Here is a 12,529-nt window from a genome sequence, read left to right on the forward strand (position 1 = left end):
GCATGGATGGATGCAGGACAAGCATCCATCCCTGACACCAACTGCAGCCGAGCCAGAGCCAGATCTGAATCTGACTGAACGTCTCTGAAAGCTTCCGAAGATGGCCAAGTACCAACATTCCCACCAGCCTGGGGGAGCTGGACAGGTTCTGCTAAGCGGAATGGGCCTAACTTCCAACAGACACGGCTGCCACAAGAGAGGTTGGACATACTTCTGTACATGGGACCTTTTAAGTTTTATTTGTTATAATAATTTACTTTGAATAACTTTTCCCATTGGCATTAAGGGGTTTTGTGTGCAATATCATCAGGTTCCTAAAATAATGGCCCAAGTAATTTTTTGCTAAGAGAGATTTTTTTCCCCTAAAACATCTTTGAGAAGAAAAGAGGTGATTATTATTATTTTTTTTTTTTTTACTTTGGCCATTATTTTATGAAAGTGACAATATGGAAAAAGTGAAGTAGGCTGAAAATAAAACTTTCTTTTACATGCATCTTAACATAATACTTAGTTCCAGTAATTTCTGTTGAAACCACATGTTCCAGAGGGAAACAGTCTATGCGTAGGTTGGACTGCAGGGTTTGCAGAGAGTGTGTGTGTAGGTTTGGCTCTAACCAGTGTGATGTCTCTGGAAGCTGCAGCTGCACTCATGTGGAGGCTGGGCTGACGGATGGAGCTGCTGCAGTCCAAGGCCCGGGCGAACGTCCCCACAGCTCTGAAACAAACAAACAAACACACACACGCGCACGCACACACACACCCATTAGATCCTGACATCCTGCTCCACTGCTTCTGGTGTTCCTCTGCATACACTTCATCAAACAGCCACTAGAGGGAGCATTTGGCTGATTACTATAACTGACACCTGTAAGGGAATCCCCAGAATCAAATAGTTTCTCTAGATGTAAACAAACCAAATAAGAGAAGCATAGAGATGATAAATTAAGCAGCAGTGCCCTGTTAGTCCTTTGGTTAAATACATATTCTGATATGACGGATGCCATCCTCTCTACATGTTCATTTGGACGTAGCAGTCTGATCTGCACTACTTTACACTGACAGCTAATGCTACAGGCTGAACTCTGTCTCCAATGGACCTTACCAAGCTCCACTCAGAAATGTCCTCTAAAATCCCACGTGGCTGCATGTCTCACAAGCAAAGCCTCGCGGTGCTTAGTTTCTATGTAAACATGGCGTCTTTCATTTCAACTGACTCTCTGCAGAGTATTTCTGAGTCGATTAGTTTAGCATTTCTGCCGGATTTTCACAAAATATCAGCCACAACAATGGACAGGGGAACCAACAAATTCATGTCATCTTTTTTGGACGACATCAAGGTATTTTAGCCACACGATGCCTCCAACATTGTGCGCGTCACAGCGAAATGCTACCGGTCGATGAGGAAAACAGCAGATCCTCAGACCCTCAGCATAAATATAGCTGTGGACAAGATCACTGATGGCTATTGTTCTTGCAAGGCTGGGTAAGTCGGGCATTCATGGTTTTGAGGGTTACTTTTGAAATCACTGATTTCTGTTGTTGGCAAATGTTTGAATGTGCCTAGGCCTGATGCACTGTACTCGGTGCTAGAGTGGCTAACACGATTACAGTTTAGTAAAAAGCCTTTTCAGGTAAAATAAAATCTTTAATGTATGTCAGATACGGTACACACTGCATATTGATCTGTTCAGCTAACTGTGAAACAGACAGACTTCAAGGTGTAGAAGTTGTATCGGTACTGCCATTATGCTGAACTTGGCTAAAAGGTTTTCATAATGGATGTGTTTATTATTGACTTTCTTTTTTTCATTCACTAAACACAAAGAAAGCAAAGCAATAATACTTACAACCAGCAGACACTCCTTTGTTCTTATTGATCCTACGACGGTTGAGCTGCAAATGCGGTTGTGCACAAGCTTTAATCCAAGCAAGGCATTCCGTTTCAGATTTTGGAAAACTGTGAATTTTAGTTCCATAAATACGATCAGGATACCTGACATCGCCTGTACAGATTCCCCACTGACAATGGAGAACCATTCTTTTTCGAGTCCTGACGCAAAAACTTTCTGCCGGTCTGCTAGTCCACAATGTACATTAGCATGAGTTTACTACTGTAGCTTGTGTTTGTGAGATGGTCACGCACGTGGTAGCTGCGCAGTGACGTGAATGGGCATTAGCCAATGAAATGTGGCCCCTGTGGTAAGGTCCATTGATGGAAGTTTGCTTGGAAGTTGCCATGGCAACAGGTTCTATCTGAAGGGTGGCAGATGGTGGGGAAGAGTTACCTTGCAACAACAAGGAACTGGTCGATCTGGGCGTCCTTCAGCTGGTTGCTGGGATCCCAAACTTTAGTTTCCATCTTCTCCTGGACCCGGGTGTCAACTTCATCTGAGATACAGATGGACAAAAAGTTCAATGCTAACCATGACACCAAATCAGCTTCAAGTGGCTTAAGGACAGGAAAGTCAATGTTTGAGAGTGTCCATCACAGGACATCTGTCCAAGAGAACCTGTGAGTAGATCTGAAAGGTGTGTGAATGAGAAGGCCTACCAGCCTGACCCAGTTCTACCAGTTTTGTTAAGGAGAATGGGCCAGAACTCCAGTTAACTACTGAAAGAAGCTTGAGGAATGCTACCAACTGCTAAGAAATGGATGTCAACTTCTGAATTTAAACCAAAGTAAAAACATTCTGTCTCATTATTCTGGCATTTCCAAAACAGAACAAATTTTAATAATCCTAACGGATTTAGAACAAGAAAAGCTTTAATCTGATGTCACATGAAAATAAAAACATCCGTCTTTCACAGTGTTAAAGGAAACAAACCTTCAGTGAGTTTGTCAGGAATCTCTGCCTGGTATTTAGAGCCCACCCGGATCTCCCCCTGATCTGCCAACAGCGTCTTCTGGACAGGGTCAAACACCAGCGAGTAGAAGAAACAGTCCTGGACAGGAGATGTTGAAGGGTTAAAGCCGCACGCACCAACTGACTTTAATCAAATTTTTTTTTTCAGAAAATGAGCAGCAGGAACACAGCGGCCCTGAGAAATCACCAAGCTCAGCCTTACTTCCTTCTCCAGGTAACCAGCCAGGACGTCCGTTTCATTGAGGAGGGTGACGTTACATTTTCCCCTGCAGACAGAGAGGAGCAGCAGTAAAACATCCACCATGGAAGAAACTAAAGTACAGCTTCAGAAAAATAAAATCCCCACCATTTTAAAACAGCTTCTGGCCGTTTGTCACTTTAAGAAAGAAATAAACTTTAACTAAATAAACAAAACAACCAAAAACAAAAATAAAAAGGATTCTCAGTCTCCATTAACAAAAAACGTACTTGAATAAAAACTAAACAACATAAAGCCAAAGTGGAAATAAATACTGCATTCAACCAAAAGAGTGCAGATTATGAAGTCTGTATACTATATTGCCCTTCAGTAATCACTAGATTTAAATAGAGAAGATGGGCATATCCGACTACCTAATGCAGTAGTTCACACTACACGGTTTTTTGCCCCTATTTTTCCCTTATGACAATCTTAGATCGTTGGCCGATCTGAGATTGTCGCTGGTGATTTCGTAACCGATCATGCTGTGGTGTGATTTAGATCGTCGTGGCCGCTCCGATCTAAATCAGGGGTTTTCCCCGACTGGGAGCTTAACCAGCCTGTTGAATGTGACAGGTAGCCAATCAGAAAGCGTGGATTCTCCTCCACGCTTTCTGAGGGGAAATTACAAAGGGGAATCCCAAACAGCTGAAACTGCGCAACCCGAAGTCCAGCGGACGTTGAAGATGATATGTGGAAACAACATTAATATTTATTCAACATTTCGTGCAAAAAATATAGAAATGACAAGAGGGGGGAGTTGGAGCCAAATTGCTACCCGGTAACTTTTCAGCTGTTCTTCGTTAATGTGACATAAATAGGTTATAATGATTTTCATTCCGTGAGGACGCTGACTCTAGCCACATGCATTGCAGGTAGATTCTAGTAAAGCATTGATTAATGCCTGATATTAAAATTAATTAACTGGACTTGTAGCCATTATTTTTCGCTACAAGTCCGAAATAATGGCTGTGTGGCTGGACTCTACACAATTATATCTAGGATTTCTGTCGGCTAATGTGTGGTCTCTCAGGTTGTGAAAATGGGCCGACAGTCGGCTGATACCTTGTGTCGTGTGCGCTGGACTTTACACTTAGGAAATGAGGAAGGGAGGGTCAGTGGAGAGCACCGGAGTTGAGCATTTTTTCATTCAGTGTCATCAACAGAAAGAATAAAAGGCAGGAAGAGACGATAAAGCCGATAATTAAAATGAGGTCGATAGGTTTAATTTATCGTGCGATTAATTGATTTATCGTTTATCGCAACAGGCCTATCCGCAGGTTATCTTTATAACTTATGTAAACACTGAAAATTAATTTAGTCGTCTAAAACATTTAAATGCAAAAAAAGCATAAACGGAAGAAATCTGTAACGGCTTTATATAATTATAGTCTGCTGATAATTTTAAGATCAGTGGTGTTAATCTAGATTATTTGTGCGCCTGAATGAAAAATGAAAAAGTTTAACATTTACCAGTTAACAGTTAACAGAACCAACTGCTTCCAGTGAGGAGTTGTGTTGGATGCGTGTGTTTCTGGTGAGAATGTGTTTCCCCTCCATGTTAAACTGCTGACTCCACATGAACACATACCGTATATGAGTGGCAGGTAGAGACTCAAACTGTCGAGACAGGAAGAGCTCCCTGTGTTTCAGCTGGTGCTTCTGCTGCTCAGACAGCGCCGGCTGCTTGGACTCCTCCTCAAACTCTCCTGCAAACAAACACAACAGAATCAGATCAGATGATAGAGAACTGAAATACCTGCTCTGTTAAATAAAAACACTCATCTGCAGATTATACTGTAGAACATTAACAAGCAGTTTAATTCAAGAGCTAATGGGGTGGGCAATGTAAACTGATATTTAAGGTGAACTGTTAAATATCAGTTATATCTGACACAAGCAGGCAGTTTTATCAAATGGATTAAAATTTGTACAGAAAAATTCTTCAGCTGAGATTCTAAAATTTTACAAAAAAAAATAAAAAAAATAAAAATAAAAATATCATAACTTGACATGTTGCCATGTTGGCCGCCACTACCACCTCAGAGCCTCTAGTCCCAGTTAAAGTTATGGTAAAAACAACAGGAACATTTCTATTTCCCTGTGATCTAAAATTACTTAACAAGAAAAGCATCAGACAGACATCTAGTATACTTTACCCACTCTAAAAACATAGGTGCCTGCAAAACAATATCAAAAACTATATTTTAACTCAGTTCAAAAAGTAAAACTCATACAAATTCATTACAACCAGAGATGTCTTTCAGCTCTGCTAAAATATTTAGAGATGCACCGATTGCAGTTTTCTGAGCCTTTGAAAAGCCTCACCTGCCGATTCTGATATTTTTGTCTGAAAAGTTGTTAAATATAGTGACAAAGCCTAAAGAAATTAGCTGCTTTATTTTTTCCACTCTCAGTATGTGAGGAATCTATGGAAGTGTCATTTAAGAAAATGGATCATATGTTTTCATTGAATTACTGAATTAAATAAACTTTTCAATATTACAGCTGTTATATTGAAAAACTACTATAAAAAAACTACTATAAAAACTAGTAGTTCCAACATCAGAGTGTCAGACATTTCATCCCCTGCCGCTTCACTTCTGCTGAACTTGTCGGGTTTTATAAATTATGTCTACCTTGCTTCATATTAATCATCAGTAGGATGTTTTGTAACAGTTTACAGATTCAAGTGAAGACTTAAGAGAACCAGAAGTAGTTCAGATACTTCCTGGTTTATTCTGAGTCCTCCTAGAAAGTGAAACTGTGGACTTGGTCTCAATCATTCATCATCTCATGCATGCTCACGACTGTTAAAAGATTCACTGCAAGTATTTCACAAGAACAAAATGCACAACTTATGTTTTTATCAATAAAAAACTCAACTACAGGCGGCTGCTTGTGTCTTTAGGTGAACTTGGCCACTAGACTGCGCATTTCTAATTTCAGCAGCAGGGTGAGTAATTTGTGGGAAACTGGAGGGGAGGGCTGATTTTGCTCAATCTCTGTGGACTCCGCCCCTGCACTCGGCCAAAGGAAACCCTGTCAGTGAGGGCATGGGGGGGAGAAAGACACAGTAAGACACAGTGAGAAGGACAGTAACTCAGGCCACACCCCTTTTCCTCTTAACCTCTCAACCCCACCCCCCCTTCTCCCTCCATCCGACTGGTCCCTGCCAGATAAAGTGGGAGACCCTGTGTACCAAACCTGAGGCGCCCATCCCCCCCAAAACATGTATCCTCTTCTCTCTCTCCCCACACACACACACACACACACACACACACACACACACACACACACACACACACACACCGGCAGAACCGAAGACATTAAGCAAGCGACAGGCACCTTAGTTGGACATAATCTCAAAGCAACACACACACAGAACACACACCTTCCATAACAAGAATAAAGAATAAGTAGGAATTAACTCTTTCTATAGGCCTCAGTAAGCGATCAGCGGCCTTTTGTTTTGCACAAAGAACTCGTGTGTGTGTGTGTGTGCGTGTGTGTACTGAAGGAGGAAGAGGAGGGAAGATGCGGTGAAAACAGCAATAAGCTAAAGCAATTAAGACAAACGAACAGTAGCAGAGAGACTGAAGGGTTGGAACCATTACAGAACCACAGCAGCCCAGAGCTGACCTGTTCACACTGGGAGAGTCCTGCTTACACTGCATGAGGTTCAACGATTTATACATGTAATAAAACATCAACATGCTGACAGCTTACACTACATTTAATATTTAACACTGCTTCGTGCAGAAAAACAGTGCCTATAAAAAGTATTCAGCCCCTTTGGATGTTTTACATTTGGCTTTTTTTAAATAAAATTTTTTACAAAAAAACCCAAAAACCTTTCATGTCAAAGTGAAAACTGATTCCTATGAAATAATGAAAATTAAATAAAAATATGTGAAAAAAAATAAGACAAATAATTGCATAAATATTCACCTACTTCAAAGTAACTAGAAGAAATTAAAACATGTCCAGTCAGTTGGTGCTGGTAGTCTCACAATGAGTGGAATAGAAGTCACCTGAAAGCAGTGAGTTTGTCTTCAATAATGCTAGCGTAAAGAACCCAGCGAGGTCTAACAGTGGACTGGTGGTCACATGGTTGTGGGACATTCAAAACGAGCTCTTCTTTTTCACACTAAAACTTGGTCTATGGACAAATTTAGAAAAGTGCTGCACACAAAAAAATGTGGATGTATAAAGCCGTACATACGTACATACCTGCGCACCTTTCCTTTATACATCCTGTGGGAAACGGAGCGCAGCTGCTGGTCCGCCCTGTCGCCACCCATAAATATATATGTAAATTAGTATAAATACCCGGAAGTCTGCCACCATGTCCAGTAATAACCATGGCAACATTCTAGCAGTATATGTATTTATAATAATAATAACTATTATTTAACAGGTGCTTTCAGGGTACATCAGGTCACCTCACAAAAAAATAAAAAATCAAAATTAAACAAAAGAAAATAAAAAGATCGTACAAATGCCTGTTTGAACAGCAAAGCGTTCAGTCGGGATTTAAAGACAGACAGCGTGTCAGAGAATCCTTTGAGTGGGAAATGTGGACGTTTATTCTAAATAGAGAAATCGTGCATAAGTTGTACATTTACAGAATAGAGATGCTTTCTGTCCATATGGCGCATTCAAAGCGGGCATGGGTCGACTGCAGGATGACTGCAGTTGCACCGTTAATGCTCAGTTCCTTGTTTAAGTTTTGCTCAGAGGTCCAGAATGATCAGTCTGGATTAATCTAAACAATAATAAACCATCATCAATATTTCCCAGCAGATCAATATGATCTCTAAACACACGTGCCCTAATCCTTCCATTGGCGATGTTCTCCATCAGAACCACAATGCTCCACAATTATTGCGCACACCTTGCGCAGCTACTTGAATATGTGTGATTGTCTACACACCTGCTCACCTTAAAAATAATCAAACCTGATCTGTCTGGAGTTAATCTGCTGATCCAACCTTGTTTTCTTTTTCAGTCAGAATGACTAAAAAAATGGTCTAAAAAACTGAATGTAGTCAGATTTCAGTGTATTTAGGTGAGTTTTGACCCGTTGTAGTTTGATATTGTTCACAGAAAAAGTTTGCATGGCTGTCACATATTTTCATGGCAGATCAAAAGTCTGCGTATATTTACGCAAACTTTTACGCTGGATTCATCTTTATAAGTGGCAACTTGTGAGTAAAATATGGCGCCGCACGTTTTTTGTACGTACGCAAGCTTTATACATGAGGCCCCTGATGAGCATCTTGACTGAGATCCACACTGACTGCAGCCAGAGGACCAGCTACTGAATACTGACTGAAGGGGGCAGTATTTATAAAATCAGTCATTTTATGATACATATTTTTGTCTTTATTTTGTAGAAATCAGTTTTCAGTTTAACATTAAGAGTTTCTTTGGAACTTGTTTTGCCAAATTATGTTGATCATGTTTGACTTGTAAAAGCAATACAAAGGGTTAAACATCCAAAGGGGTGAATACGTTTCTAGGCAATGTATGTAGAACAGCATCACTGAGTGTGGGTCAAACATGATACATGTCAGTGTTTCTGCTTCAACGCGACAGTCACAGCTGCCATGTTCACTTCTATTAGCTGGACTAGCCTGGTGCTGGTGGAACGTCGAGTTGCTCTCATTACCTGGAACATGTCTATACTGGCTATGTATCTATAAGCCATGCTTTGCTTTTGTGAAAATATGAAAGAAACAAAAAATAAAAAGAAGCTTAATCTCAGGAAGGGTTTGAATACTATCGCTAAACTGGAGAGCACCAAACTGATCAGAAATTGTTCACTTTGTGAAGAAAGATATGACTGTAATCCATTTACACTCATCTGGTTTATTATCGTTATTCTACCAGGTGAAGATCAGCTGTGATTTCTACTGTTCCTGTCACAACGATTGTTACTGAGAACAAAACAGAAAACACTTTCCAGTTCCAAACCAGTAGGCTTTCACTTGGCTGTGTTGTTTGGGTTTGTAATGTTGCATCTCAGAAACCTGAACAAACACATCTCAGTCAAGAACTGGAGGCGGGCTTATAGAGAACAAGAACCAATCAAATCACAGGGGTGCCGTGTTTAAAACACTTGAGTTCGATCCATTCATAGATCTAACATAAGAGAAAAAAAAGAACAGTAAAAACATTGAAAGTCAACATGAAACAAGTTGGATTAGCACTGGAATTCCATGGTCTCACTCCCTATTACTGTTACTACCCATAAGGCATTGCACCCAAGTCTATGTGCTGATCCAAAAAACCCTTAATAAATGAAGCTGGCATCTGTTTGCAGGATTACTGTAATATTGTGATTTGTGTAGAGTACTTAAAATTTCTCCTGTCACTTCTCTACAAAACACTAAAATACAACAATTTTAAGACAGGAGGGTTGATCAAATGTTTTCTGGGTGATGTCAAAGGGAGTGCACTGATTGGAGTTTTGTGGCCGATCATGATCTTTAAAAACTCTGACCTGCTGATTCCAATCTTGGCTGACACCAATTCCTTTAGTCTGAAAAGTAGCTAAACATAGCAACAAAGTCACTAAGTTGGCAACAGTGGGGCACTAGTTTAGAGTAGTTGCCTTTCCAATGCCAGAGTAAAATACAGGAGTTACTGGAACTGCATCTCACTAGACATCATGCATACTTCACAATAACAATGAAAAACTGATCTGAATGCAGCATCTTTAATTACCTCATAAAGAGAGCTGAGTGAAGGAAATAGTGACAGCATCTTTTGTTTCAGCCAATAATTGCAGAAACAGAATGCTGCGTCCTAAATGCACAGAGGAGTGTTATCACAGCTCCTTCCTCCCAGCTGCTGTTAGACTCCAGAACCATCACAGATTTAAACAAACTCAGGAAGTGACACATTTTCTACATTTTTAAACTAACCTACTCAGTTGCACATTCCTTTGGACTGGAGTTTGCTAAAGAGTATTTATGTTGAAATGTTGCCTTTACTATACAATATTTTGTTCTTTATTCTATTTTATGTATTGCATATTCCTATCTCTGTGAATCTATTTTCTTTGACTGCCTGACACTTCTTTGTGCTGCAGCTGCACAGAAATTTCTGTTTTATTCTATTCACCTAGAAAAGTAAAGAAAACGTTTGTTGGTTTTCATTCTCCTGAAGAAGATTCTCATTGAGAGAAATCAAAATATACAGAAAGAAGAAGCTCTACAAAAATTAAAATTCAAAATGAGCAAAGAAAAGTGAAATGGTTGCATCATCACAAAGCATGGCAAGAAACACTGTGAGCTTTATGCTAGAGCGGCTGCATTAATACTGGGTTTCTGCGAATCTACAGGAGGACGGAGGCATCCTGCATCAGTCCAGTCAGCTGGAGGCTGGCATCAGCTACATCTTCATTCGGCTGCTCTACAAGGACATGTCAAAGCAGCCAGCAGGCACAAGGAAGACACACAAAGGAATTAAGAGTCATTCTAATCAGTCACATCTCAGGCAACGCCACACACACAAACACACACACTCACACGACTGTAGCGTCTCACTGTGGTGGCATCACAGAGAAACATGCCAACATGACTGCATCCATTTTGAGGTGTGTTGATCTGTGTTTTAATGTCTTTGTTAAGAGCACTGTAGACCAGGAGGAAGAGGAAAAGGGGAGAGGGAGAAAGGTGGGCTATCGGGAGGAGGTCTGGGAGGGGTGTTTAATGAACGGGATCCATTTTTACCAGACTGCATGTCATTAGCACCACCCACTCCCCCTCCCTCCGTCTACTCTCTGATCAAACAAGGAGGAGATTGGACTGGATCAGGGTGGGGCAAACCAGGGAAGGAGCCTCAGCTGAGACAACAACAGTGGTTGCTACAAATGTGATTATTGATTATTGGTGCATGCATTTATTTGAACAGCATGCTTTCCTCTTGATGTCACCTGGTGAGCTCCTTAGTGTGTGATTGATATATTCTATTAACCTAGAAGTAAAAAACAGAAGGATGAATCTTATAAACCCTATTGTTAGATTACTAATCACCATTATTCTAATAATAATGCTCCCACAGGATAATCGTGCACCGTGATGATACTGAAAACTTGGACTAATGCACTTGGTTCTTCCTGCAATTTCAAAATTAAACTCATGAGAGTTTTATAAGAACATTCATATTGTGGTCAACTAAATAAGAACTTTTGCCCATCAAACTACATTAATTTGGGGATTATTTTCAGAGATGTTTCTATCTTTGGTGGAAGGAGTAGTGACTTTGCTCGTGTCTGTGAATAAGTGTAACCGTGTTGGTTTCAAACATCTCCCAACCTGTCAGCCTCCATTTGACTGAAGATAACTGGACTTCCAGTGTGTCTGCACTGCAGCATGCAGCCTGGCTGACCTAACTTGCTGCAAACGCCAATAACAATCTGCACTCCAAGGCCCTGTTTACATGACAACAATTTCTGGTGAAAATGGAAGCATTTTGTTGTGTTTGTACTGTACATTTCCATAAAAATAGCCAATGTTTTTTCTGACAACAGCACAGTTTCAGAACAGGTTCCAGAGTGCAATGGTTCTAAAATATACCGGTGTTCATTGTCTTGTAAATGGAGTAAATGGATCTTTTCTGTCAGGGAATCCCTAGCTCATGCGTAGTATGAAGCAAAACATAACGGCTTCCTACCGACTATACAAGAGTAATGTTTGTGCTTCTGACTTCAGACAGTGGCTTGAAAAATCAAAATGTCAGGCAGTGATCTCACTCACTAATATTTAACTGGAATGGAATCACTGTGTCTGGTTAATGACTGACAAGTTACCCAGTTAATGAACTTGCTGGTAGCTGAGATACAGTAATAGATACCTGCATCCTTTTCCAATAGAAAGCTATTTTATAGTTACTTAGTGAAATGCAGGCAGCAGCCATTTTCAACAGGAAGTCAAGAAGTAACAGGGAGAATCCCAAATCACCTGATGGATTGATAATACATCCAACAGTTTAGTTCAGAACTTGGACTTGAACAGGTCGGGGATCAGGAAAAAGGCAGCTAACACCTCTGAGGACCCCACACATCCTGGACACAAACAGTTTAGACTTTTAGTTTCGTCCCCCAATATCATCTGATGAACACAATGAGCATCTTACAGTCTGAGTCTTCAGCTACTCTGTTCTTAAGCAATATAAGCACATTTGCACAACTTGCCTTTCTTTTCTTTATATATTTTAAAACAGATGCCTTAAAATCTGAACTTCCCTATGAATATCAAGCGTTGCTTTCATTCCCATATTTACCTTATTTTTTCATACGCCATTCATCACAGTTGACCAATTTCCTTTAAAAGAAGTCATTTTCTTTTCTGATAAGTTTCACTCCAAAATTAGAAATTGACAAGAATCATGAACTCATGAACAATAAAACAATAGC

The 12,529-nt window shown here is 40.2% G+C and overlaps 1 protein-coding gene and 1 long non-coding RNA gene across 2 annotated transcripts in view; one reads left to right on the forward strand and one right to left on the reverse strand.

Moving 5' to 3' along the window:
* Nucleotides 1-12,529, reverse strand: part of mta2 (metastasis associated 1 family, member 2) — a 36,759-nt gene that overhangs the window by 8,164 nt on the left and 16,066 nt on the right. Inside the window, exons 4-8 of the mRNA XM_081599455.1 lie at nt 4,694-4,811; nt 3,067-3,130; nt 2,826-2,943; nt 2,286-2,388; nt 616-715 (exon numbers count right to left, since the gene is read on the reverse strand). Coding sequence (XP_081455581.1) covers nt 616-715; nt 2,286-2,388; nt 2,826-2,943; nt 3,067-3,130; nt 4,694-4,811 — 503 coding nt within the window. The remainder of the gene's footprint in view (nt 1-615; nt 716-2,285; nt 2,389-2,825; nt 2,944-3,066; nt 3,131-4,693; nt 4,812-12,529) is intronic.
* LOC145548650 (uncharacterized) lies at nt 2,395-3,220 on the forward strand. The gene is made up of 2 exons (XR_014084660.1): nt 2,395-2,512; nt 3,013-3,220. It is a non-coding gene; the product is annotated as an uncharacterized LOC145548650 (long non-coding RNA).

This window comes from Poecilia reticulata, chromosome 18 (assembly GCF_904066995.2).
Source record: "Poecilia reticulata chromosome 18, P_reticulata-male-v2, whole genome shotgun sequence".
NCBI lineage: Eukaryota > Metazoa > Chordata > Actinopteri > Cyprinodontiformes > Poeciliidae > Poecilia > Poecilia reticulata.